The sequence below is a fragment of the Caretta caretta genome, chromosome 9 (genome assembly GCF_965140235.1).
Source record: "Caretta caretta isolate rCarCar2 chromosome 9, rCarCar1.hap1, whole genome shotgun sequence".
Lineage (NCBI taxonomy): Eukaryota > Metazoa > Chordata > Testudines > Cheloniidae > Caretta > Caretta caretta.
In genome coordinates, this window is record NC_134214.1 from 2,342,637 (window position 1) to 2,370,594 (window position 27,958).

Consider the following 27,958-nt stretch of genomic DNA (forward strand, 5'->3'; position numbering starts at 1 on the left):
TAGCCTACTGTAATGCAGCGGATGAAGGCCTAAAACACTGAAAATTTTCCTCTAGGGGCTGGGCTGGGGGTGGGCATAGTCACGCACAGTTATATTTATACTAAGGAGAATGAGACACATTCTCCATTCACATCCCTCACAACTTTTCAACAGTGCAACCCCAGTGACTTCAGTGTGGAGTGGGGTAAATTTGATTTATAAGGCTTAGGCCTGGCTAGGGAAGATCAAGTTTTAGTCATCTCTCAATCTAACCGCAAAAACCTATCCATTGTAATGGGAATTTGCAGGCAGAACCAGAGAGAAAACACCTGTTACTTCGCTGCCCAGAGTCTGATTTTCCCTGGCTCAGACTCATATGGCTGAACCATGTATACATACTGCACCAAATTCAGCCCTCATGTAACAATCATGTCTCTCCACTGAGTTCAAGGGATTAAATGAAGGGAATTAGTGCAAAGTCTGGTCCTCTTTGTTTTCACACCCACCTTGCTGATGGTGAAAGTTGAAACAGTGCAGTTCAGGGCTCAGATATCATCCATGCATGAGAGGCTGAGCGCCTACAGACCTTGGTTAAATGCAGCTCCTTTACTCGGAAAGTGTTTACCCGTCCAATAACATCTGCCGAGAAATGGCCCTTGGCTACACAACACACGCTCAGATTTATTTTCAGATTTATTATAATAGGAAGTAGGTGTTTGTTTGTTTTTTGCTGTATTTAATATCCAGTTTAGTTTAAGAAGAAAGGGAAACACTAGACAATAGTGCACTACAATATACACCCAGACGTCAGACTCAGTCCCCCAGACACGGAAACAAGCGTCAATAAAAAAGCTCTGATTCAAGTAGGGACGTGTTCAACAGCAGACAACTCTGCAGTAAGTACCCTGAGCCGGACCTGGGGTTGGCCTGCACACGACTGCAGTCCATGGAGTGGCACAGCGTGACAGCCAGCATTGGAGTTAGTATCTTGTTTTCAGGCTTCAAAGAACAGTTCCAAACCAATGGGCCAGTTACACCAGCTGCTAGCCAGTGAGAACGCTGCTAAATCACTCAAGCACAAAACCAGAGTCATTACAAAAAACCCAGGTGTCACCCACATGGGACTGGAAGGTGAACCGATGCTAACAGAATCTGCAATACACGCAACTTGCTTTCTTTGGCACATTCCCCACACCACTTCAGGAATGCTGTATCTACCCTCCAACCAGCAGAAGGAAACGCCCAAGAACTGAATTTAAACACGGGCTCAAGCTCAGTTTCTGGCTGAGGCTCTGGGGGGTGAACAGCTCCAGACCAAGGACTGGTTTTGCAGGATTTAGAGTTATTTTCCCCATCGTGGCTCACGGCAGGTCCAAGCCCCAGGGGTCACTAAGGAACCCGGAGAGGTAGGGTTCAATGCTAGCAGGTACCCACTATAGCAGCCCGTCTGAGCACGGGCAGTCTAGAAAAATAGTGGGGGCTGGGCAGGAGCGCAGAGTAGCCAGAAAATGCTGCGGTCGCGTTCTTGGTTCTGCCCCCACTTGGTGGTCTGAGAGTGAGCTAGACCGGTCCAGAGGAACAGCATGCAGGAATCATTTCACAGGTGGGAAACAGGTCTGTTTCTTAAAGCAAAAGAGCATCTCATCCAAGACAAAACACTCATTTAAAAATAAAAAGGGACCCTTCTCTCCCTCTTCAAGAGAAGGGACCTGCTCCTGCATCCCATCTCCTGTGGCCTGGAGAGCAGCTGTGGGTTCCAGCATCGCAAGTGCAGCATACGCCCTGGTGCACAGTGACACACCACACAGCACACACCACCAATCTAAGCAGTTGAGATTTTCCACTTGTAAAACCCACCGGTCGTGGGATGGGGAAAAGGCCCCTCAGAATATTTGTAAGTTTCATTAATATTCTTTTTAAAAACACATAAAAACATTTCTCCAAACAGGTAAAAAAAATATAAATTATTCACTGAAAAAACCCAGCAAGTCAAGTCTATAAAAACACTGTCAGCAGCAATTGTGTATAAAGCTCTTTTGTTGGCTCACGGGCCCAGTCACCAGCAAAACAGCACCAATGAGGATGAAGAATTTGCCAGGGAGTCAACTGAGGCTAGCAAGAAAATCATCATCTGCAATTGAATACAAGTTGCTATGACAAAAAGTACAGCTAGTGACCTTGGCAACAGTGACGTCCTTGGCAACGAGCGTCTATTGTAGCTTTATCCGTGGACTGAGCTGGTTCCATTCCAATCTGGAATCCAACCATCACATGCTGTCAGTTTACCATGGTATGTGGTTAATAATGCTGCTCCCTGGATTTGTTCTGGAAAAAGCCCAACAATGAGACGGCACCCGCAGCAGCTGTTACAAACCCAATGGCACTGATTGCTCTGTTAGCCTGCAAAGGAAACACAAAACTGCCTGACGACATCACGAACGTTGGGTTTTTCACACTTGAACAATCTCTCGTGATGAACACAGTGGATACAAGAGATGCATGCACGAGACAGAGCAGAGCCGGCCGAATGCTGATCTCACAGTACACTGGCTTCCTGCCTGTGGAATTCAGGGACTTCCAAGTAACTACTGATTTATGCAAGCGTGAGATCAGAATCAGGCCCAGGACTCATGCCAGGAGGTCACTCACCTTTGAGCAAAGCAATGTCTGCTCTGCACTCAGTCCACAGACAGTACATGGGGTCAAACACTGCTCTCAGTTATGCCACTGTGAATCTGGAGTGAATTCCATTGACTTCCTGGTTATCAGAATCTGGTCCTCAGCTTCTCGTCCTGGGCCTGATCCAAAGCCCACTGAAGTCAGTGGGGGTCGTGGTCAGGCGGCATATCGCTCGCCCTTGTGGCCAGAGGCAGGACGGGTTTAAGAAGCACATTTTTAGTTGAGTGTGCAGGGGTTTCTCTGCACAGCACGATAGCAGTGTCCCCAATGCAAAGCCAGTAGAGGCCACGGGGTTTAAATCTCCCCCAACAAAACACACCCAGAATTCACCACAACAGGTTTAAATTGCTGGGACTTCCATATACCAGGTTTGTTCTTGACAAAACCTGCAGTTAACAAAACTCGCCCAAGTCCACGCGGGTTTCTCTGCATCAGGGAGAAAGGACCAAATTCTGCGTGAGCTCCACACTGAGAAAACGTCCCCCCTCGCTTTGGGAACTTGTGGAAGCCACCCCCGCAGCCCCCTGGACAAGGTGGATGAACAAGGGCATGCTGCTGGACAAGGGCATGCTGGGATCACAGCTGGAGAGCAGCTGCTACCCCTGGGATAATGCAGCTTTGAGCAGAGAACCTCACTCGCTGCAAACAGGGGGGGTTCAGCCAGAGGAAGTGGGACTCCTTAGCAAGCTGTGCGGCTGGGCAAGTCCTGCAATCAAGGCAGAGCAGCCGGCCAAGCCAGGCAAGGCTCAGCAGCTCGGAGTTTGCAGCATGCCCTGCGTCCCACCCCACCAGCCCTTCCCCTCGGAGGGAGGACCTTGCTGCAAACTGAGCGAGAAAAGCCCTAGGTGATGGCCTCTTTGCACAGAGCTTGCTGCAGGGCTGGTCAAGCTGGTGCCGTGTGGACACGGTGCAGATCCTGCGGGACACTCGGGAGGAGAGGGGAGTAGCGCGCCCCGTGCAGGAGACAGCAGCCTGTCTGCCCCATACTCAACGCAGCTGCATGCCCACGGCACCCCTACCTGCTCGGAGACCCCCTCCCCATAGCGCAGCAGCGTCACAAAGTGCTCGCAGTTGTTGCCGAGGAGGTCGTAGGACACCTCCTGGCCGATGAGGAACTCCGAGCGCTGGATGATCTCCTCCACGGGCAGCGGGGTGTAGGCGTCGTCGTACTTGTTGTTGATTCTGTACGTGTCGCTCCCCACCACGTCCTTCAGGAGCTGCATCTTCACCAGGGCCTTCCTACTGAACACAGACTTGGCACTCGCCAGCGACGACGCGGCCCCTTCCTCTGGGAAAGGCAGAGACAAGGCTGAGCCGGCTGGCAGGAGTGCAGGACAGCCACAGCACCAGCCGTCCCGCTGGCCACGCTCGGCTCACTCAGGGGTACTTCCCCTGGGGCCAAGGGGGGGAACCCAGAGCCTGCCCTGGGGTGGCTGCCTTGCGGGGCGGGGGGAAATGAGACCAGAATCTGGCCCCTCGCGACCAACTGGTAGTCAGTCCTTCCGAGTCGAACGATAATGACAGAAAGGGGCTGCCCCTAGGGGGAAGGGGTGGGAGAAGGGGCCATCCTCCTCTCGACCCTCATGCACTGTGGAGGGCAGTCCTAGTCTTCCTCTCACCTGAGCACAAGGACTGCATGAGCCACCCAGAGAAAGGGACACAGGCAGGGCTTGATTTGTGCCAGGGCTGAGCCCCAGCACCTCTGGGCCTAGCAGTTCAGAGCCCTGGCACCTCCGGGCTTACCACATCAGTTATGGATAAGGCTACGATTTAGTCACAGGTATTTTTAGTAGAAGTCATGGACGGGTCACGGGCAATAAACAAAAATTCACGGCCCATGACCTGTCCACGACTTGTACTATAAACACCCCTGACTAAATCCTAGGTGCTCTGGGGGGTGGGGGAGCGGCACGGGTAGGGGGTCTGCCCCAGGCCCCATTGCTGCTGCTCCGGGGCAGGGCCGGACTAGGGTTATGAGGGGTCTACGGCTAATGGGAGGGAAGGGCCTAAGTATGAATTACGTATTGCAAAAACAAGTATGAAGTCATCAAACATTTATCTACGTACATATTTACATACTATTTATTTACGACAAATTAACAAGTTTATTCTACTCTCACTACACTCAATTCTTCAAACAAACAATTTTTCCCCCTAGCTTTAGCTGTGGCAAAGTCACGAATGATGTCATCATAATCCAAAGACCTGACGATTTCATTCTCAGTGCTCAAGAGGGACAAAACACTGAGAGCTCTCGAGTCATGGTGGATCGAGGACATTTCTGACCCTTGTGAGAAGAGATGGAACAATCTCCACTACAGCTAGTGATCATTAGTGACAAATACAGCCGTAAGGCAGTTTCAACATTCGGGAACCATTCGATCACATTGGGCTCAGTGATAACTCGGTACATCCAAATAGATTTGCTTTCGTCATCTTTTCTCTCTCTTTCTGAGAGTGATGTGATGTGAATTCAACAAACTGGAGAAACTCTTTAGTAAAATCTACTGGGACATTGTCTGGGGACTTCTGACACAGACGTGTGATACCTTCACTGACTTCAGAACTTGAAATGTTAGGCGAAAAATGTGTCCGTACACTAAAGGTTTTGTCAATATTTTCATATGCCTCGGTCCAATATTCTAATGAACTCTTCAGTTTGTTGATGATTGTGATGAAGGTATTAACTCTGGAGGCCTCCTTGTCACTGAATGAGTGGGCAGTTACATTGTCACATGTCTTCTGTCTTTTCCGGCGTTTGGCTGACTCCTGAATTTCATACTCATCAAAACTATCCCGCAATTGTTGAAGAACAGTTCCAAGACTCCTCATTAGATTTACAGCAATGGAAAAGTCAATCTGAGCACTTTGCAAGCTTAGACTGCACCTGCTGAATGGCTGAAGTGTATCATTCCAGACCTCACACAAAATACCAGTTTCCAAAGTGTGCATTGCATCACTCAGGATCTTCGCATCTTTTCTTGTTGCTGATTTTTGAGATTCATCATCCCTGATGCTCTTTAGTGCTTCAAGGATGTTGGGGTATCCCAGAACAGCTGCAGGCACAGCTTCAGTGCTGGCATTCCACCACGTCCCTGAGAATGATTTGGGCACTGAGCATCCCTTTGGTAGCGAATCTCTAAGAATTGTCCAATGACTGGTTGATGCAGAGAAAAAACTGTAAAATTCTTGGACAAATCCAAAAAACGAAACTGCTTCAATACAACAATCCATGGCAGACTGGCCAGCAAGGGTGAGCGAGTGGGCAGCACCTGGCATGTAACCAACCAAAGCATTGCGCTCTTTTAGCTTTGCCTGCCTCCCTGAATATTTGCCACTCATACTGCTTGTATTGTCATAGCTTTGGTCACGACAAAGGCTGATGTCAATCCCATTTTCGGTGAGGAAATCGAATAGGTACGAGGCAAGTTTCTCCCCTGTGTGGCTGATGATGTTTATGAAGGTCTCGAAATGCTCAGCTGCTCCACTAGGTAGCACATAATGCAAGATGACAGTCAGCTGATACACATGAGACACATCCATCTGTTGAGTCATGTGATGTTTCACTCCATATTCTTTATGAAAATATGCTTATGATATGAATATGACATAACTGAGATGTACTTTATGCAAGATGGGTCTTGTAAGATCATTGGAAAGATTATAATTTACTGAATGTGATTATCCAATTTGTATGCCTGTATCATTTCTATATCTGAAGTTAGGAATATTGACTATTATCTGTATTTCAACTATGCTACTTTGGGTGACGCCCACTGCTAACACCTCAGGTACAACAGTAGAAAAGCCAGACAGGGTGGATGACCCATCAGCAAGGACAATGGGCTGTGAAAAGCTTGGCCTTCCTGTGAATGCTCCATACTGCCATTGACTCATGGACACTGCGATACTACAGGGTCAGGTGGTCTTGTCACCTGATACTAAAACATTACCTGGGACTTCTTGTAACTTCCCACTGGAAGGGAAGGGGAGTCAAGTTTGGGAAACAAAGGATTTCTGCCTTATGTAAATCCAATTTAAGGGTGGGGAGGAAGGCAAACAGGACTCCTCCTCTCCATGGCCTGTCTGCCCAAGAAGAAAGACTGCAAAAGCCACCTGAAGGGAAGGCACGGGAGAGTCCAGACTGAGATAGGGTCCAGTCTGAAAAAGAATATAACTGGAACTCTGAACCACAGAAACTTTGCAACCTGCCTAAAATAACATTTAGGGTGAGAATGTACATTTTGTAACCTGTTTCTTAAGTATATTGAGCTTGGCTTGCATATTTTGCTTTATTTGATCAGTAATCTGCTTTGTTCTGTCCGTCATCTCTTATATTCACTTAAAATTCACCTTTTGCAGTTAATAAAATTTGTTTTGTTTTATTAATATAACCCCGTTTATGTAATTTCTAACTGGGGGGGGGGGAAGAAGTTGTGTGTATCTCCCTCCACATTGAGGGAGGGGGTGAATTTCATAAAACCTTTGGGTTTGTACCCCTTAAAGGAAGTGGGCACCAGAGTGTTGGGGCAAGCCCCTAAGGCTGAATCATTCCAGAGCGGATCCCTGTCTCTCTGTGCAGCTGGGTGTGGCCCTGCCTGTGTGCTTGGCAGGAAGAGGCCTGTGAGCCGAGCCCAGCAAGGCCGGGTAAAGGGGACCCAGGCCGGCAGAAGAGGCTGACTCAGTGGCATCCCAGCACATCCGGTGACACCACAAAGGGCTCAAACCTGTCATATGTCGATGGACATTGAAAAAAAATCCCACACAGAATCATAGAATATCAGGGTTGGAAGGGACCTCGGAGGTCATCTAGTCCAGCCCCCTGCACATGTGCAGAATTCATGTCGCCCACAGATTTCTTTGCTTCCCTGTCAGAAGTCAGATGATTTAGTTGGGGATTAGGTCTTGCTTTGAGCAGGGGGTTGGACTAGATGACCTTCTGAGGTCCCTTCCAACCCTGATATTCAATGATTCTATTCTATGATTCTATGAAGGTCTCTCAGGTCCAGGGTGAAATTGAGAGCGACCCCAAGCAGGACCAATCCCCAGTTTTTGCCCCAGATCCCTAAATGGCCCCCTCAAGGACTGAACTCACAACCCCGGGTTTAGCAGGCCAATGCTCAAACCCCTGAGCTATCCCTCCCCCCCACCAAACTTTGATCTCATCTACAATGGCTGAGAGCGTCGTCTTTCCCAGCAGTGCAATGAATTAATCACAAATAGTCTTTGATAGATATGATGTACGGCCTTTTCCACAATCTGCATGTTCATTGATGTGCTGAGCTAAGAAAGGGTGGAACTTAGCGATTAGCTCTAGAACACCAAGGTAATTGCCATTGTGTTTCGATCCAACAGTCCCATCTGAGCCTCAGAATGGCAGACCACGTTCAGCAAGAAAAACTATGGTTTCAACTACGTGTCTGAGAACGTTCTTCCAAAAACTGGTTTTCCATTTGGGTATCAATTCTGCCACTAACTTTCTTTGGGGTATGGTAGCTGCTAATGGACAATGTATGCTGCTCACTCATTGCATGACTGGTAACGTATGCAGCGTTCTTCCAATCCCTGAAGCCTTCGCAGAACGTTCCCCACTTTTTGGTATCAGAAAACAGGTGGCAATAAAAACACTTCACTTTCTTCTGAGAAGGCAAATAGATGAGCCATTCTCGCTTGCCAGTCTGTTTGTTAGGCTTCCCATAGTCAAACATTGGTTTGGTCAGATAATGATTCTGATTGGTGTAGTCTCGCGTTGTCAATGAAAAGTCAGCAGCTAGAATGTGGCATTTCTGTGGGCCCGTCTCAGTCCAGTGTGCCATGAGCTCTTGAGAAGTGGTGTCCCACTTGCCTGGATCGCTGGAGAAGGATGTGTTTGTATTACCATCACTGGGAAAGTCTTCGTGGCGGGGGGGAGGGGGGGGGGAATGAGACTTCAGCCAGAGAAGTCACAGAAGTCAAGCTGCTCCTTTTCATCAGGGGCAGGCCTGGCAGGTTCACTTGGGCTGGTATTCGCCTGGACTTCCCCGCCACCAGACTTAGTAGGAGGAAAAAACATTAGGAGAGAAGGAGTTCCTTCCAGCACTGCGTCTTGTCTCTGCCTTCTTTCTTCGGCCTCCTTCCATTTCTGCCGTCCTCCTTTCCTCTGCATGGTTTCTGTTGGCCAGTGTAGGCCTACTGTGTACAAAGTTCAGTCTGGCTTGGGCCCACAAACACTTCCTTAGCCCACAAAGACAAAATCACAACCACCATCCATTGAATTCACAATCTGGATGGATTCATTTGTACAAAGCAATATCTAAAGAGACAAAAAATATCTGAGGGCCCCGCTACTAGATGTTACTTCAATATGGAAAGGAGGGCTACAGTAGGGCCTAAAAATAGAGGGCCTAAGGCTACAGCCTTATTAGCCTCTGGGTTAATCCGGCCCTGCTTGGGGGTGGGGGGTGACCCAGGGCCCTACCGCTGCTCTGGAGTGGCCCGAGTGTGGACAGGGAACCACTCCAGAGCAGTGTCCGGGACCAGCTGCCTGTGGCCGCCCAAGCATCGGGAGGTGCAGCTGGCCCCGGGGCCACCACACCGGCTGCTGCAGAAATCACAGAGGTTCCAGACAGTCCCAGAATCTGTGACCTCCGTGAAAGACTCGCAGCCCTTAGTTCTGAATAAAAAAATGGCTTGAGCCCCGGTACCTCTTGCATTACAAATTAAGCCCTGGACACGTGGTCCCTTGGCACCAGCCAGCGGCTCTGGAGAGACCCTCTCAAGGGGGACTGGGAGCCTGGCCATGCCCCGGCTGCTGAGAGCATGCTGAGGCACAGCGCCTCCCGCAGGGCAGCTCTGCTCTACCCCCACCATGGGACAGCGCCTGTAGGGCAGTGAGTCCCACTCCCACCGTCCAGACCCCGCTGAGCCAGGTAACTGAGCAGCCACACCCCGTTCACAGCCTGGGGCACAGCCATTCACCCAGCATCGCAGGGCCCCATTGTGAATGTCACCGGAGTCCCCACGCCCCAGGAAGCGTTACGGTTTTAAAGAGGTGACGTTAAGTGACGTGCCTGAGGTCACCCAGCGGCCAGTAGCAGAACTAGGAACATCCGTTACACTGGCCACTGAGCCCCACTTCCTGCCCCCAGTCCCATCTGTATCACAGTCCTGTACAAGACTCCCAAAGCCACCCGCTATTCCCAACTCACAGCCCTTTCCGAGGGACAGACCAGGCCAGGACTGCCAGAGCGCGCACCCTCTGCCCCTTTTATCCGAGAGCCGCGGCATTCACCCTGCATGCGCACAGCCGCTCTGGCTGGCCGGGAACGGCTCCTCCCCCCAATGAATCAACATGGGGCAGCTCTTACCGACAGGCGCCACATTGATGATGTACCCATCCCCCAGATACAGAGCCCAGTGCTGATAAGCCGGCCGGAAAATCTCGATCAGGTCCCCGGGCTGGGGGTTGCCCAGATACGCCAGACTGAAGCTGTCATTAGCCGCCATCTGCAATGGGACAGACAGAGACACCAACTCTGAACGTGTCCCTCCCTGTTCTGCTCAACACGCACAATGCAGGAGGGGTCTGGAGTGTGGACAGGGAACCACTTAGGCAGGTATCAGGAGACAGTGGAGGAACAGAACATTTAGACTGAGAGTTAGCATAAATTCCTGACAAGGTGCAACATACTTACAAAGCATGTGACTTTCTTCCCTCCGGTGGCTGGAGGGTAACAGCCTGCTACTGCTACCAGCTCAAACAACTGTTCCTTTGGCTCTGGTGGCAACGAGCTTGTGCTTTGGTCTGGGACGCAAACCCTGCCGGGGGCTGTTGCCAAGGCAATCCCTCCCCTCACCACTGGGACAATTTGAATTGGACAAGGCACTACTGACCTGCTGGGGGAAGAAGTCACTGCAGCAGGGGATGGGCTAGAGGAGATGCCACCCAGGGCCTTTTCCATCCCAAGCTTCTATACTCCTGGGGGAATTCTGCACCAAAATAATAAAAATTCTGCACCAAAAAATTAAAAATTCTGTGCACAATATTTTAAAATTCTGCATATTTTATTTGTCAAAATAATGCAATATAATCATGCCAGTTTCAATTATTTTGGTTATTTATTTAAACTACAATACAATGGATGGAGAATTAGAGTGGGGCGGATTGGAGGAAATCCCCAAACTTCCTTTGTCTAATAGTAATGTAGCTTGGTTTGACCCTTTATTTCCAGTTATTAGGCAACAAATATATGGAGCCATATGCTCCGTGTTACATCATAGGCAACTGAAGAGCAAATGAGGGATGGAGAATTTATATTGGCTATTGACCATCTCCAAAAAGGTCAGCACCAAACAGTTCATGGAGCACATTTTGATAGGAATTTTTTTCACTCCAAAAATTTAGACCAGTTCTAATCTCTAAAACACTGTAAGCATTTCTAAAACCATGATGTCCTTTAACCACTCTGGCAGTGTAACGGAGCCTTAAAACTTTTACACCTGTTTCATATTCCTGGGGGAATTCACAAAGACAATGGGAACAATTCACTAAGCAGGCAGGCTGCTACATTCTGCTCTGCCCCACGTCTACCTCCTAAGAAACACCCCCAAGCCCTCCTCTCCATGCCGAGCGTGTTGCAATAGCGAGCAAGAGGGACAGAGTGTCTCTCTCTCTCACGCACGACTGCACAGCCTCCCACCCACACCCCATCCCAGCAGTGATTTATGTCTCTACCAGCTACTCCAGGCGCCCAAACCAACCTGCCTGCACTGCCAGGGAGAGGTGCATGACCACTCTTGCGGGCTTCCCTTTGCGTCCCCACAGAAAAATGGCTTCATAGAATCATAGAATAGAATCATTGAATATCAGGGTTGGAAGGGAGCTCAGGAGGTCATCTAGTCCAACCCCCTGCTCAAAGCAGGACCAATCCCCAACTAAATCATCTGACTTCTGACAGGGAAGCAAAGAAATCTGCGGGCGACATGAATTCTGCACATGTGCAGTGATGCAGAATTCCCCCAAGAGTAGCTTCTACCCCTAAGTGGCTGCAGGCCAGATTCTCCCTCCTCTCACATGGGAAACTCTGTGAAGTTACAGGTGCCTGCTAGTGGCTAGAGGCTGTTATTCCTTCCCTCCCTCAGGCTAGAGAGTTATTCCTTCCCTCCCTCAGTATCCACAATGGAATGGCTTCATCAGGAGGCACTGAAAGAGCCCACCCAAGCACACTATAGCCAAGCAATTAGGGCACCAGCAGGGGTGTGGCCCAGCCCTGAACCCTCATCTCCCGCATCCTAGGCACTTGCCCTGAACAATGAGCTATTGGCTGCTCTGGGGTCACTCTCAATTTCACCCTGGACCTGAGAGACCTTCCCGAGGAACGTCTCCTTGAAACCAATACACTGCCATGAAAAGTTTCAGTTTTGACAAATCCGCTTTTTCCAACAAAAGAAAGTTGTGTTGAAAAACTGCAAACCTGCTCGAGTCCCTCCATGAGAATCTCCGGTGTTATTTAAGAGAAAAAGTAAGTTTTAGCCCTCATGATTGCAGAGAAAAGCTGGAAAATGTGGCCCTGAAACACTCCAAACTCAGAAGGCAAATAAAAAGACCTTAAAATTATTTTACTTTTAACCTATCATGATTCTTAAGCCAACTTCAGGATGTGGGACCAGGCACATCACACTATCATTTGGGGTTGGTGAGATTGCGAGCAGGATGAAGAGAATAACACCACCTACCGCCTACCTAGCACAGTTCATCTGTGGATCTCAAAGCACTTTACAAAGCAGGTCAATGTCATTATCCCCATTTCAAGCAGGAGAAACTCAGGCACAGAGAGGTGAGGATTTCCGCCTGATGGATTTGTAGCTGGGAAGATTCAATTACAATGGACTAAATGAAGAGAAGTGAGCAGCAGTAGAAGAATGTCTCAAACTGAAACGTAAGCTCTACAGGGCAGTAATTAGGCCTGTACTGGTGCCTGGCTCCGAATGCTGGGCATTGGGGAAGAATCAGGGGCAGATCTTGAAGAACGTGGAAATGAAAGAGCTGGATGGATGCCTGGAGCTACACTGATGGACCATTTTTCAGAGGAACAGCCGTGTTAGTCTGTATTCGCAAAAAGAAAAGGAGTACTTGTGGCACCTTAGAGACTAACCAATTTATTTGAGCATGAGCTTTCGTGAGCTACAGCTCACTTCATCAGATGTTTACCGTGGAAACTGCAGCAGACTTTATATACACACAGAGAATATGAAACAATACCTCCTCCCACCCCACTGTCCTGCTGGTAATAGCTTATCTAAAGTGATCAACAGGTGGGCCATTTCCAGCACAAATCCAGGTTTTCTCACCCTCCACCCCCCACACAAATTCACTCTCCTGCCGGTGCTAGCCCATCCAAAGTGACAACTCTTTGCATAATCAAGTCGGGCTATTTCCTGCATAGATCAAGGTTTTCTCACATCCCCCCCACCCGCATACACACACAAACTCACTCTCCTGCTGGTAATAGCTCATCTAAACTGACCACTCTCCAAGTTTAAATCCAAGTTAAACCAGAACATCTGGGGGGGGGGGTAGGAAAAAACAAGAGGAAACAGGCTACCTTGCATAATGACTTAGCCACATGTTCAGAATGAACAAATCAGGGGAAGTGGGAAGATGGCACCAACTACAGAAAGGCTGAGGAAATCCAGGCTTAGGTGGCTTTAGGCAAGTGCCAAAAACAGGGTTACATTTAGGAATGGAGGGTCAGAGAAGGGTTGGAAGACACAGCATTAGATGGATGGATGTCACGGGCCAGGATCTGATTAGCCGCGGACTTCCCAAGGAATTGCTCCAAGACAGACTGGAATGGGGGAGCAAAAGGACTCAAAGAAGCCAGCCAGGACCGGTGGGACTAAGGCTACAAGAGGAGGAATTCGAACCCAGAACAAGCCGGAGTAATAGCAGTGCGGTCTCCACATATATCCAAATGGCGATGCCCATTGGATCTGTTTTGCTCGCTGGAACAAGGAGGTCAAATTCTCCAAGCTCAGCTTTGCAAATGTTTCTGCAGAACAATTATTCAAATCCATTTTGTGGGGCTTCTCCTCTGTTTGATACAAATCATTTCAGAAACCCTGCGCCTCCTGGCTGCATTGGGAAGCAGGCCTCACGGGGGAGAGCAGCTCTGGCAATTACAGGAGCAATAAGGGTGGTCTTGCTAATCAGCCTAATTTCCCCTTCCTTAATGTTTTGCCATGACTGTTTGCCACCTTGTTTAGCAGCCTGCTGAATAAGCCCCCCTCAGCAACCGCGTAATCCTCTCTGGGCTTCCCAGGTACTGCGGTGACGGCCACCAGGATAAAACAGTAACGCCGGTGGAGAGGACCCACATTCAGCACGTTTGGTCTTTACTCTTCACTCCCTCCTACCGCCTTGGCTCACAAGTGCTGCTCGTCTCTTTGCCTGCAGCGACTGCCCACGGTGCTCAGTGCCCACGCCACGCAACACCCACGCCACCCAGCACCCAGAGCTCAGCGCCCACGCCACGCAGCGCCCACGGTGCTCAGCGCCCACACCACGCAGCGCCCACGGTGCTCAGCGCCCACGCCATGCAGCGCCCACGGTGCTCAGCGCCCATGCCATGCAGCGCCCACGGTGCTCAGCGCCCACGCCACGCAAAACCCACGCCACCCAGCACCCAGAGCTCAGCACCCACGCCACGCAGTGCCCATGGTGCTCAGCACCCACGCCATGCAGCGCCCACGGTGCTCAGCACCTACGCCATGCAGCGCCCACGGTGCTCAGCACCTAGGGCTCAGCACCCATGCCATGCAGCACCCATTCCATGCAGTGCCCATGGTGCTCAGCACCCACGCCACCCAGCACCTAGGGCTCAGCACCCACGCCATGCAGCGCCCACGGTGCTCAGCACCCACGCCACCCAGCACCCATTCCACGCAGTGCCCACGGTGCTCAGCACCCACGCCACGCAGCACCTAGGGCTCAGCACCCACGCCACGCAGTACCCACGGTGCTCAGCACCCTGACCCCCCAGTCCTGCCTTAGCGCCGGGGCAGCCGGAGAATCATCCACAGCAGCAGCCCAGGCAGCAAGGGCCCTGGCCCGGGGCTGTCACGACGCCCCCCTCTCGGCCCCCAGGCAAAGCGGGGGCGACTGTTCCCAGCGGCGCCGGGGCAGGACCTTCCCCAAACAGACCCGGTCCGCCTCGGGCCGGGGCCGGGGCCCTTACCCGGGGGGAGCGCTGCGGGGATGGTGCCCGGAGCAGCTGGGGCGGCCCCGCGAGCGGCCCCCGGGCTCCGGTCCCAGCCCCGACACGTGTGTGACCCGGAGAGCCCCCGCGTCAGCCCGGCCCGGCTCGGCTCGGCTCGGCCCGGCCCGGCGGCTGGCTGCCAGGGGCACGGACTCACACACAGACACACGGAAAGCATGCATCCAAGATGAAACACACACGCCGCGAACACACACTCACACGCTGCCACCACTCACCGCCAGCTGCCTCACACTCACACTCACACACACACGCCGCGAACACACACACACACTCACACACACGCTGCCATCACTCACCGCCAGCTGCCTCACACTCACACACACTCACACACACACACGCCGCGAACACACACACACACTCACACACACGCTGCCATCACTCACCGCCAGCTGCCTCACACTCACACTCACACACACACGCCGCGAACACACACACACACTCACACACACGCTGCCATCACTCACCGCCAGCTGCCTCACACTCACACACACTCACACACACACACGCCGCGAACACACACACACACTCACACACACGCTGCCATCACTCACCGCCAGCTGCCTCACACTCACACACACTCACACACACACACGCCGCGAACACACACACACACGCTGCCACCACTCACCGCCAGCTGCCTCACACTCACACTCACACACACACACTCACACACACGCTGCCATCACTCACCGCCAGCTGCCTCACACTCACGCCGCGAACTCACACTCACACACACTGACTCTCTCTGCGACACAAGCGGCCTGTTGCCGGCGGCCGCTGCCACGCGCCCCAGGCGCCCCCCGCCGGCAGCGGCCCCAGAGCCCGGGGGGGGAGCCGGCTGGAGGGGGGGCAGCCCCCCATCACGGGCCGGGCCGGGCCGGGCCTGGCGGGGTCCGAGGCTCGCCTTGCGGCGCCCGGCCCGGGGGGCAGCGCGGCGCGGGGAGCGGGCTCGGCCCCGCGGGCGCCAGGCAGGCGCAGGTCCGGGCTCGCTCCGTGCTGGGGCCGGGGGCCGGGGAGCCGGGCCGGGGGCTTGGCTCGGACCTTTCCCCGCTCGCCCCCGCACAGGGCGCAGGTGGGCGACCCGCACCCGCCGGGGAGTGGGGCCCTGCGCCGTCTAGGGGCACCCAGACCCCTTAGAGGCCGCCCCGCAGCCCTGGCTGTCAGCCCAGGCCCGGCTGGGTCCGGGACAAGCCCCCCCCGGTGACTCCGACAGGCTGTTCCCCGAGGCTGGAGCAAACGGATTAATCGCTTTCCGAGAGGTCCCGGTGCCACTTGAGGGGACAGACCAGCTCCCCCCGACGGCGTGTGGGTCACACCTGCGCGGGAAGGAAGCTGGGACTGGCCCCCTTGGCAAAGCTGGGGCTGGAGGGAAACCTGGGATCTTGCTTTCCTGCTCCAGCCCTGCCTCCATCCCAGACCGGCCCCCACCGCGCCCCCGCCCCAGTAATGCTGCCGCGGGGCCTCATGGGCTGCCCCATTGCTGGGTGTTTTGCCCTGGTGCCCCCACGCCTGGCCCACGGTCTCCGTCCCGGAGCTTTCGTGGATCTGTCGGATACCAGGATCAGGGCCCAGACCTCGCCCTTGAGTCTGCCGGCCGGGAGGCGGGGGAGGCCGCGGAGGGCAGGGGTGATGTGCTGGCGGGGCAGAGCAGGGGGGCTGCCCTGTTCTGTACCGGTTGGAGGTTCCTGCCCGTGGAAGGTTGGCCAGGAGGAGATTCCCCCCAGGGTTATTTAATGAGGCTTTTTGCTGCGCACGTCATACTTTTACATGCAGTATCCCACCGCAGGGCCCAGTGACTCCACTGGAAACAGTGACATGGCACCAGGGGACGTTATCTAAGCTCGTCAATCCTGTCCACATGGCCCCCCGAGTGCCTCCCTGGGATTACAAGGAGACACAATGCCGTGCACACACGTGATCCTGTGCGTTCACTCCAGGACAGCTCAGCTGTTCCTCATGTCACACTGGACAAACACTCCCTCCTTAGGGAGTCAGTGGGACACAATCACCCCTGCAGCACGCTCTCTGTGTCGGACTCTCTGGCACTGATTCAGGCGTGGGGAGTGGGGACAGCTGTCCCAGCCGGGTGGGGTGGGGAAAGCTCTTTTCCTTGTTGCGGAATTGGGATTCAGGAGCCCTGGGAGGGCGAGGGTGACATTGGTTCAGTGCTTTCCACCTCTGCCGCAGGGAGATAAAGAGTGGGGGGTTAAGAGCCATTGGCCATTATCTTTGAAAACTCGTGGCGAACGGGGGAAGTCCCGGATGACTGGAAAAAGGCTAATGTAGTGCCAATCTTTAAAAAAGGGAAGAAGGAGGATCCTGGGAACTACAGGCCAGTCAGCCTCACCTCAGTCCCCGGAAAAATCATGGAGCAGGTCCTCAAAGAATCAATCCTGAAGCACTTACATGAGAGGAAAGTGATCAGGAACAGTCAGCATGGATTCACCAAGGGAAGGTCATGCCTGACGAATCTAATTGCCTTCTATGATGAGATTACTGGTTCTGTGGATGAAGGGAAAGCAGTGGATGTATTGTTTCTTGACTTTAGCAAAGCTTTTGACACGGTCTCCCACAGTATTCTTGTCAGCAAGTTAAAGAAGTACGGGCTGGATGAATGCACTATAAGGTGGGTAGAAAGTTGGCTAGATTGTCGGGCTCAACTGGTAGTGATCAATGGCTCCATGTCTAGTTAGCAGCCGGTGTCAAGTGGAGTGCCCCAAGGATCAGTCCTGGGGCCGGTTTTGTTCAATATCTTCATAAATGATCTGGAGGATGGTGTGGATTGCACTCTCAGCAAAATTTTGTGGATGATACTAAACTGGGAGGAGTGGTAGATACGCTGGAGGGCAGGGATAGGATACAGAGGGACCTAGACAAATTGGAGGATTGGGCCAAAAGAAATCTGATGAGGTTCAATAAGGATAAGTGCAGGGTCCTGCACTTAGGACGGAAGAACCCAATGCACAGCTACAGACTAGGGACCGAATGGCTAGGCAGCAGTTCTGCAGAGAAGGACCTAGGGGTGACAGTGGACGAGAAGCTGGATATGAGTCAGCAGTGTGCCCTTGCTGCCAAGAAGGCCAATGGCATTTTGGGATGTATAAGTAGGGGCATAGCGAGCAGATCGAGGGACGTGATCGTCCCCCTCTATTCGACATTGGTGAGGCCTCATCTGGAGTACTGTGTCCAGTTTTGGGCCCCACACTTCAAGAAGGATGTGGATAAATTGGAAAGAGTCCAGCAAAGGGCAACAAAAATGATTAGGGGTCTGGAACACATGACTTATGAGGAGAGGCTGAGGGAACTGGGATTGTTTAGTCTGCAGAAGAGAAGAATGAGGGGGGATTTGATAGCTGCTTTCAACTACCTGAGAGGTGGTTCCAGAGAGGATGGTTCTAGACTATTCTCATTGTTAGAAGAGTACAGGACAAGGAGTAACGGTCTCAAGTTGCAGTGGGGGAGGTTTAGGTTGGATATTAGGAAAAACTTTTTCACTAGGAGGGTGGTGAAACACTGGAATGCGTTACCTAGGGAGGTGGTGGAATCTCCTTCCTTAGAAGTTTTTAAGGTCAGGCTTGACAAAGCCCTGGCTGGGATGATTTAATTGGGGATTGGTCCTGCTTTTGAGCAGGGGGTTGGACTAGATGACCTCCTGAGGTCCCTTCCAAACCTGATATTCTATGATTCTATGATTCTAATCCCTAGGGGGCTTTCCAGGGATCCGTGGGTGCTGCCGTTCCACCCTCCCCTTCACCCCGTGATGGAACGATCTGGGGGGAATTCTGGCAGGGGAACTGCACAGAATCTCCTCCCCTGCAGCCACATGTTCAGTGCTTGGTTTTTGTAATGTCAGGTAAGTCCTACTAGTGAGGTGAGTCTGATGCTCTCAGCTGATTGTGTCCAGCAGGTATCTGTGGCCTGGGACAGTGGCATGGGAACAGGTTCCCTGTGGACACAGCGGGAAGCTGCATGGGGGAAGCTGGCTTTGCACCCGGCATCCGGCTCGCTCTGGTGTGATCAGAGATTAAAAGAAAACAGTTCGGAGCGACACAAGTACGAAGCCTCTGGCAGCTCATGTCAGAGGATCATGGGACCCATAGGAGAGGGAGAACAATTATACTTTTTACACGGTGTCATTCTGAAGGGGCACTGCTGACACGGACTAGTTCATTCCGTGCCACAGAACGCTGCTGTGCGCTTCGTTTGGCATCGGTTCAGGCCTGAATTGTTGACAAGGTTTTCAGTGGGGAAGTGAGGGAATCCTCACTGCAATCAAGTGGGAAAAGGTACAAATCCATGGAAACCCAGGAATCTGCTCTAAATGTGCAAATACGGGCCTGGCAGCTCAGGGAGGCCTGTGGTTGGATCCTGCAGGATCCTGAGTTCCCTCAGCTCCCGCTGGCTGCAATGGGCACTGAGTGTGCTCAGCGCCTGATGAAAGCTCTCTGAACTATGCAGAATTGGGCTTTTAGCATGTAGGAGAAAGATCATTGTTAACAGGCAGCTAGTTTGGAGCAGGTGAAAACGAGGCTTTTATAACTGCCACGAAATTCCAATGGCAACAGTGCTTGTTTGCCAGAGCCGGTCCCTAACCCTGTTTGGTTTTATTTTCATTAGATAAGAAATATAAAGCCTTCCCCCCCCATTTACATCCACTTCTCTCCTCAATAGCTGCACATTCTGAATGTACAGACAAAGGCCATGTTCTTGAATGCGCTGGCAGAACAATGCACTTTTCATCCACCCAACCATTCACGTAGCTTCCAAATACTCTCCTGGCTGACGGGCAGGGCGGATTTACACTTTACGTGCCCCTAGGCACCGCATCTTTAGTGCCCCCCCCGCCTACAGCTGACCTTAGTGTTGCACACCGTTTCAGAGAGGTAAGGTGCCCCTAGAATGCCAGCGCCCCTAGGCACGTACTCACTGTGCCTAATTGGAAATCCAGCCCTGCTGATGGGATGTGAATGAATCAGCACTTAAGGGAGTGTGCATACACATAAGGGGGCAGCGTAATGGTTTTTAGAGTAATAGTAAGTAATATTCCAGCAGGAACAAAGGAGAGACTTAATTATTGTTCATCCCCTATATAATTGACAGCAAACCTGAAATTCAATGGAAGACCAGCAAAGAGATCCTGATCCAAACCTCCTAGCGTAGTCAAGGAAACCCACCCATGTCAGTGGATAATTGTACAGAGCCAGCACTGGGCTCTCTGGGCTGACGTGGGGCGTTAGTGGTGTCTAGGCCATGTGGGAAGTAATTGTTGCTAAGCCTTGTGCGGGGTGAATTCCATCCAGTCCCGACTCAAACGAGCAGTGCACCTGAAGTCAATGAGATCTCTAGTGTGAGTCAGGACGAAGTGGCTTCAACAAGGGTTTGCAGGAGACATTAGGAAGAACAGAGCATAGTAGAGCATTCAGAAGTACAGTGGTTTATTAGACATTATTATTGTTTAGGAAAGGGTTAGAAACACTTGTTAGAATACAACAGCAAAAAAAAAACAAAAACAAAAACAAACAGATGGAAGAAAAAAATGCCAGTAATTAAAACGTGACTGATTTTCATCCTACTCAAATGCAGCATTGGTAACGGAGCTGTAGTCTGGCACATGTGAGTTCTGGTCCAGCGCATCTCTTGATTGGGTCAAAGACAAATTCCTCCTTCTGGGGAATTCCCGTGACTTTTTCCTGTTAATTCTGTAAAGAAAAGTTAACAAGAAATAAAAAGCTGCACTCCTCTTCTTACCGGCAGTGCAACAGAGATCAGACACTGTTTAAAATGGTGCCTTGAATAGTCTGGCCCACTCCTGGCTGTTCTGGGTTTGAGGCATGATGTACGTAGTGTGAATGCTCTGAGAGCTGACAAACCCTGAACTGGGGGAGATGCCCCTCAGCCCTGCTGAGCTGCAGCAGTTGGGAAATGCCGTACCTTAACCTGGATCGCCACACAACCAGGGAGATGATCACAGCGAGGACGATGATTCCTGCTGAAACTCCCACAATGATGTAGACCAGAGAGCTGACATGTTTCAGTGGGACAACTGAGTGAGAAATAGGAGCCTGGTTTAGTACACAGGAGATGAGTGCAAGGGAAAAGTGCTGGAAATGCCATCTCAGACTTACTATGGAACTGCTAGCTCCATGATCCAAACAGCAAATGTGCCTGTCTGTCTAACTGACTGACTGACATTGTGCAGATGGGCTTCTGGAATGCAAGCCTGGGACAGATCCAGGCCCCAGTGCCGCCCAGCACTGGGCTGGACCATCTCTCCAGCGAGCTACCAGAGCTAACAGCTGTTCCCCATTTGGAGGTCTAACTTTCTTCCCTCCAAACAGAGCACCCCATGTGCGCCACGGTAATCTGGCGCACGCCCCTTCTGCAGCCACAAGGGTAGGGCGCTGCAGGAGGCTGTCCTATGGCATAACCCAGTGCGGACGCACAGGTACCTGGGCGTGATGTGAACTGCTCCTCGGGCAGGGAGCATCAGAGCCCCGTCTCTGTGATGCCACCCAGAAACAGGTGTGCCAAGGCCCCTCCTAACTCCTGCAGGGTGTGGAGCTGCGAGCCCCGCTAATGGCGGCAGGCCGTTCTACTAAGCAGCCGTTTGTTAATGTGAATATGCCATTTGGCTGGAACGCCTCCGTCAAGCACTGCAGAGCATGCGTCCTGCTCCGCGCCAGGGTAGACCTTCCATTGACCTCAAGGGGACCACGACGCTGGCCCTGCAGGCCCTTACACACAGGAGTACTCTAAAGGGCTTCAGTGGGACTACTCACACGATCAAGGGTTTGCAGGATCGGACCCTTAGACCAGTGTGGTTAAATCTAGTGCCCTAAAACATGGCATGGGCCTGATTCTGCTCTCTCATTGGCCTCACTCCACTGCCTTCAGCAGAGCAACTCCTGATTTGCACAAGTGTAACCGAGAGCAGAATCAGGTTCTGTATGTCCTGGTCACGTAGCCTTTCTGTGACCTTTGGGCCACACTGTACATACTCAGCGCACAAGGTTTTTGCTGCTGCAGCACTTAACTTTCGAATGACATTCAAAATAGCTTTTTTACCTGGTGTTTCAGCCTCACAGAGAGACCCCTCGTATCCGTCAGGGCACACACAAGTGAAGTTGGAAGAGCTGTTGCTGGATTCGCTTGTATCCTCAATACAAGTCCCACCATTCTCACAAAGATTCTGCAGACATGGGCCAGCTAGAGAAATGAGAGAGAAACAGGTCAGCATCTCAGAATTGCCTACCCCGGTGATGCTTTCTGCTGTAGGTTCCAGTAACCAGTCATACTGGACCAGCCCTGTATTTTTAGGGCACTTCCCTTTGGTGCTTGCCATCCCATATCAGCTCAATTCAGGATGCTCGTCCTGTGCTCCAGTCAATGGTTTTTCTGTACAAGGCTGGTGCCACTGTCCCCACATAACACAACAAGGTGTGGGAGAGGATAGCTTTTATTGGACCAGCTTCTGTTGGTGAGGGAGGTGAGCTTTGGGCCACTCAGAGCTCTTCCTCAGGTCTTCTTCCCATATATGACCTCACCCACCTTGTCTCTCTAACATCCTGGGACCAACACAGCTACAAGACCCTCCACGGTGATGCATTTCGCTGGTAGACAAACCCACAGCAAAGACTTCACAGCCCCAGAGCCCAAGCACCATGGTTAGGAAGTGACTCACGCGTGTAGCATCCGCGTGTGAAGTTAGCGACGGCACAGATCTCTCGGCTGGAACACGCTGCCCTAGTACAGGCAACGCTGGAACTAGTTGTGCACTCACAAGTCTGAGAGCAGTCATCGGTCACAAACGTTTCTCCAGTCTGGAAGAGAACAGCTAAGGTGTAAAGGCATCTAATCAAATCAGCCAGGACAATATGAAGGATGCACTAGGGACCCAATCCTGTTCCCACTAAGTCTATACCAAATGTCCTGTTCACTTCAGTGGGAGCAGGAGTGGGCCCTTTGCAGTTGGGTAAGGTACGTAGAGAAAGCAAACCAGCAGCCTAGGGACCCCAGTAGCCTGGGAAGCCCTAGGCCTGCTCCTAAAGACTAAAGGAGAGCCCAAGTAAAAAGGTCACCCAAGGGTTTGAGAATGAGTGATGGATCCTCACCCCAGCTCAGTGCCCTGTGCAGCCAGGCAATGTCCAATTAGAGCTTGGGACCAGAGACAGCAGCAGCTGCAGCCCGCTGCACTCCCATCCTATGGGGGCTTCTGGCCACGTAGCTCTGTGCCACGTGCCACACCTCTGGCAAACACCTGGCATGTTCCTCTGATCATCACAGAGAGCTGTCTTGAATAGTGATCTGTTCAGGTTTAGTGCTTGTGCACATCGGAGCTATAGCATTTAAACCTCAAGCCATGAAGCTGCTTCCATGAAGTCTGAGCCTGCCTCAGGGTGCGCCTCAGTTTGCAGGGTCAGGCCCTATTTGCAGAAATCTTCATGCAGGGTCTAGTTCTGCAAGATTTTGAGCACATCCCATGTTAGCGCCACCTCATAGGATTGGGCCCACAGCGAGGGTACTAATCCGGACTTTTGTAACTGGATTTTTACATCTTTGGAACCCCAGAGTATAATCTTACTCTCGGATTCCCATGTGTAATTATTCAGAGCAACGATGGGACAGAATGAACATGGACTTCACAGGGCAAGCACATGGGATCCCAGAGAGCATGCTCTTACTGCACTGCTCTGCATGCTTCCCGCAGACAGCGTGTCAGAGATTCACTGGCAGTGTATGCTGTTCCCTTCCTTTGCCTTCCCTCTCTTGAGGGCCCAGGATGTCAGGGCATGAACTGCTGTTGGCTGCTAACCAAGAGCAGCATGCTGACGAGAACGGGAAGGAAAGGAAATCACTAATGGGGAGAGTAATACTCGACACCAGGTGCTGATCACCTCTCAGAGTGTGCCAGGCTGGCGTTCTTCAGGCACTTCCTACCATACCTTATAATATGTGTTGAGGAAGCTGCAGCCACACTCCTTGTAGGGCACGCAGTCATAGCCACTGAGAACGTATCCAGGGAGGCATTCGCAGCCTTCGACACAGGGCGACTCGCACTCGGAGGAGGCTGCCAGGTTGCCGCAGGAATCTGGGCACGCAGTCATGCAGCTGCTGTACTTGCTGTTTGGGGGACACTGCATCTCTGCAAGAAAAATTGGGAGAGCCAAAATGAATCAGGGCGCTACTACACATGGGGACATACGCTGAGCCTCATGAAAATCCCCACTGTGCTTTCAGCTGGAGAAGGCGTCCTTCCTCCGCAGTCCTGAACCACTGCTGGGTGTTATTTATATATTGCCCTTCCTACCCCAGAGGTGGCTGCATTTCAGGGGTAGGTGAAATGGTCCATATATGTTTTAGAAGAACATTCAAGTTGCAATTCAAGCACTCGAGAGTTAGGAAATGGCAGAATTAATCTTGCACATGCTTCCTGCTCTCAGGTCTGCGGATCAGTGATCTCGGTGCGACTGTTCACATGCTTAAAGTCAGCCGTGTGCTTAAGTACTAGAGCTGGTGATCGAGAATTTTTTGGTGATCAGGTTTTTCACCAAAAAAGGTGGATTGATTGAAACCAGCCCTGTTTGCAAAGCCCAGGTTGTTCTGTTGAATCTTCTGACCCAAAAAGTTTGGGGGAAAAGTTTCAAAATTGTTAAAATGGGATTTTCAAAGTGAAAAGATTTGTTTTTTCAAGGCAAAATGACTTTCTGTTCCAAAATGGTAGTAAATATGGACTAAAAAAAGGCCAAGGCTGAAGCAAAGCATTTCCAAATTATCAAATGGCAGGGATTCAATTGACCCAAACAGATTGTTTTTTTTTCTTTTCAGATTTTTGATTGGTGAAAATTTTCAAGATTTGGCTTTTCATTCAGATTTGGGATGGGAAAATTACACAGTCTCTTAAAGAATGTTCGTAGGACAGAAAAACGGTTTCTCTCCTAGCTCTGTTGAGTAGCTGGCTGAAACAGGGCCTAGGTGAGACAAGCCAGCCTAGGACTCAGTAAGACAATTCAGAAGAGGGAGAGCAGGAGAGGGCTGGTTGAGCCAGCATGCCAACTGGCCTGTGCCCCTGGATCCATGCAAAGACACCACAAGAGCTGAGGGGAGGATGGGGTTAGGGTTATTTTTAAAGCCCAGTAAAGAGTTGACTCTTGGCAGCTTCCGGGTAAAGAATCAGAACTCAGATCCTGGGGGATCTTCCCAGCGGCAAACCCTGATTTCTGGGTCCTATAAAGGGCTCTTCTATTCTCACCACAAGGCGTCTGTGCTCTCCAGTTTTCCAAAGTGATCCCATTCTCCTGACAGACCAGCGCGTACTGCTCCAGGTGCCGACACAGCACAGCATTGTTCTCGGCTTCCGCACACAGGTCAAAGGCACAGCCCCTGTGTGCAACATGAGAAGGCATTCATGCCGAATACAATAGTTACTGCTTTTCCCCTGCTTCCACATGGGGCCCTTTGCTGACTGAGTAGCGAGAGAGGAAACAGTTGTGGGTCCTTGGGAAGATGAGGCCATTTATTCTACAGTGGCTGCAGCTAACATGCAGCATATGCACATACGCCCACGCAAGAAGCAGGGACATGAGTATTTCAGAGCAGGGCCATTCCTTCGGTCTCTCTGTTCCTGTTTGGTGACAGAGCTGTTTCAGATTGATAATGGGCGGCATATTGCTAGGAGGCGAAGGATATCCTAGTGCAGCTATGTTTGAGAGCACACACCCATACACACACTCCGGGCAGGTCTAAATGCTGCATCGGCGCAGTGGAGGGCTTCAGTGAAGATGCTACTATACCGACGGGACGGGACGGGAGAGCGTCTCCCTTCAGCGCTGTTAATCCACCTCCCAGACAGGCTGTAGCTATGTCAACTTGAGACACTCTCCCGTCAATATCGCGCTGTCTACACGGGGGTTAGGTGAGTATAATGACATTGCTCAGGGTGTGTAATTGTATTGATCTAAGTTTATAGTGTAGACCTGGCCTCATACCACCCCCCCAGACCCGTCCCATATGCACACTCACCATTAACATTGATCCATTGTGACCCTGTCACCTGACCTCATCATCTTGAACATTGGCCGGATTTTTGGAGCTGTCTAATGTCTGTAACATTCCTCTGACTTCAGTGTGTGTGTGTGTGGGGAGAGACGGGGGGGCAGGTGCTAAGCCCCTCTAAAAATCAGGCCCTTACTGAGAAGACAGAGCAGACCATCCAGGGAAGTTCTGAGGTGTCGAGTGAGGAGTTTCATTATTTGTTGGCGAATGAATAGGGGGCCTGACTCCTTTCCCTTCACACAACTCTGGCAGCATAAAGGGGCCACACAGTGGGTGTTAACTGTGTTTGCACATCCAGTGTATGCAGTGTTGTGGTAGATGTGGGTCCCATGACATTTACACGCTGACGGAAGGATCCCAACTGCAGGTGCAGCCTGCTAAGTGCAGGAGCCTTGGCAGGCCTGTGTCCGTGCCTGTGATGGGATGCATCAATGGGATCCCCAGAGGTTTCAAGTGAGTTACCTGCAAACTGCAGGATGCTAGCAGAGGCCCGAAACATAACCGAGGAAGTTCTCATTGAAGCCAACAGGGCAAATGACTATGGTCCTTGGGAGACGCCTGCGTGGTGCAGGCAAGAAGTGGCACTGACAGTTTCAGCCTTTTTGGCAGGAGCATAAAGGCTGCATTTTACAAGTCACTAAACATTACAGCTGGAATTTCCAAAGGAGCCTATGGGAGTTAGACACCCAAATCTCACTGAATTTTAATGGGTGTTGGATTCCTAAATTCCTTAGGCTCCTTTGAAGAATCCAGCTTGTATGCCGTGTAGTTTTGGCCGTGTCGGGCCCAAGTTACTAGAGAGACAAGGTGGGGGAGGTAGTATCTTTTATTGGCCAAATCCCTGTTAGTGAGAGAGACAAGCTCTTGAGCCACACAGAGCTGAAGAAGAAGTGTGTGGCTCAGAAGCTTGTCTCTCTCACCAAAATACGTTGGTCCAATAAAAAATATTCCCTTCCCCACCTTGTCTCTCAGAAATCTAGCTTGCAAGTGTAAGGGTTACCAGTGCAAACATGGCTGTGCAACAAAAGGGAAAAGCTACCTGTGGTGGGGCAGCTGCCCACTACGGCAGAACAGGGGTTCAAGGCAGCCCTGACGAGGGCTGCGGCTGGGAAAAGCAGTGAGAGCAGCTGAGGGAGTAGCTGACCACAGCTGTGGCCAGCTTAGTCCAGGCCCAGCTGGCCCTGAAAAGAGGGCTGGGGGCCAGGAGCTGGAAGTGTCTCTCTCTAGCCCTGGTGTGGGAAGGGCTGGCTGCCTGGGAGCAGGGTATCTGAAGCAGAGCAGTGCTGGGGAAAAGGGCAAGAGGAGCTGGGGAGCTCCAGCCTGGTAAACCCCCAGGCTGAGGCCTTGTTAAAGGCCCAAGAAGGTACTGGGGCTGCAGAGGGGCAGCCCGGGGATGGGCAAAGGCAGCAGGTCCAACCTCCTTGCCAATGATGAGTGGCCGTTACAGGCTGCAGTCTGCCCCAGGGACAGGGGGCTAGATGATGGCTGGCAGTAGCCACTGGCAGGGCTGGCATCAGGCACCAGTGTTCCAAGCAGGTGCTTGGGGCGGCAGTTTGAAAGGGGGGGCTGTTTCTCCGCGGCGGTGGCAGTTGTTTTCACTGGTTGGGGCGGCAAAAACTGTAGAGCCGGCCCTGGTCATTGGGGCAAGGTGGGTTTAGAGGATTGGGGGTTCCCCCGGGAGGGGAGACCCAGAGTGTGGGGGTACTGTGGGGGCAGAACCCCGAGGTAAAGGGGCACCGGGGTCTGGGAGGGACACTGGGCCTGAGGCAGGTGAGCCACTGGCCAGCAGAGGGCACTCCCAGGCTGGAAAAGAGCTAATTCCCAGACGACCAGCAGGAGGCGCTGCCGGTGGCGAGTCTTCGCTTTGCTACGCTACCTTTCAGAGCTAGGGATAGTGCGAATTCCTCATCAGACAGAGACACAAACATACCCTTGAAAAATGCTCAAGCAGAATCTTATCACTTGCTAATGCAAATCTTGGGCCTGAGTCC

General features: G+C 51.8%; 2 protein-coding genes across 3 annotated transcripts in view; both read right to left on the bottom strand.

Annotated features, from left to right (window-relative positions):
- Positions 1–659: 659 nt before the first annotated feature.
- PLAAT1 (phospholipase A and acyltransferase 1) lies at positions 660–15,678 on the bottom strand. Of its 2 annotated transcripts, XM_048864900.2 has the most exons (4): positions 14,874–15,672; positions 10,005–10,143; positions 3,678–3,946; positions 660–2,379 (listed from the first exon to the last, which is right to left on the bottom strand). In XM_048864900.2, the coding sequence occupies exons 2-4, from the start codon at positions 10,141–10,143 to the stop codon at positions 2,278–2,280; spliced, it is 510 nt and encodes a 169-aa protein (XP_048720857.2). In that variant the 5' UTR covers positions 14,874–15,672; the 3' UTR covers positions 660–2,277. The 2 variants fall into 2 exon arrangements, with proteins under 2 accessions (XP_048720857.2, XP_048720856.2); XM_048864899.2 differs by having other exon boundaries at positions 2,286–3,946; positions 14,874–15,678.
- Positions 15,679–20,105: 4,427 nt separating this feature from the next.
- The window catches only part of LOC125642702 (IgGFc-binding protein-like), a 124,790-nt gene continuing 116,937 nt past the window's right edge, over positions 20,106–27,958 (bottom strand). The window contains exons 95-100 of the mRNA XM_075132642.1: positions 25,165–25,295; positions 23,858–24,057; positions 22,597–22,735; positions 21,981–22,121; positions 20,847–20,958; positions 20,106–20,614 (exon numbers count right to left, since the gene is read on the bottom strand). Coding sequence (XP_074988743.1) covers positions 20,485–20,614; positions 20,847–20,958; positions 21,981–22,121; positions 22,597–22,735; positions 23,858–24,057; positions 25,165–25,295 — 853 coding nt within the window. The 3' untranslated portion in view covers positions 20,106–20,484. The remainder of the gene's footprint in view (positions 20,615–20,846; positions 20,959–21,980; positions 22,122–22,596; positions 22,736–23,857; positions 24,058–25,164; positions 25,296–27,958) is intronic.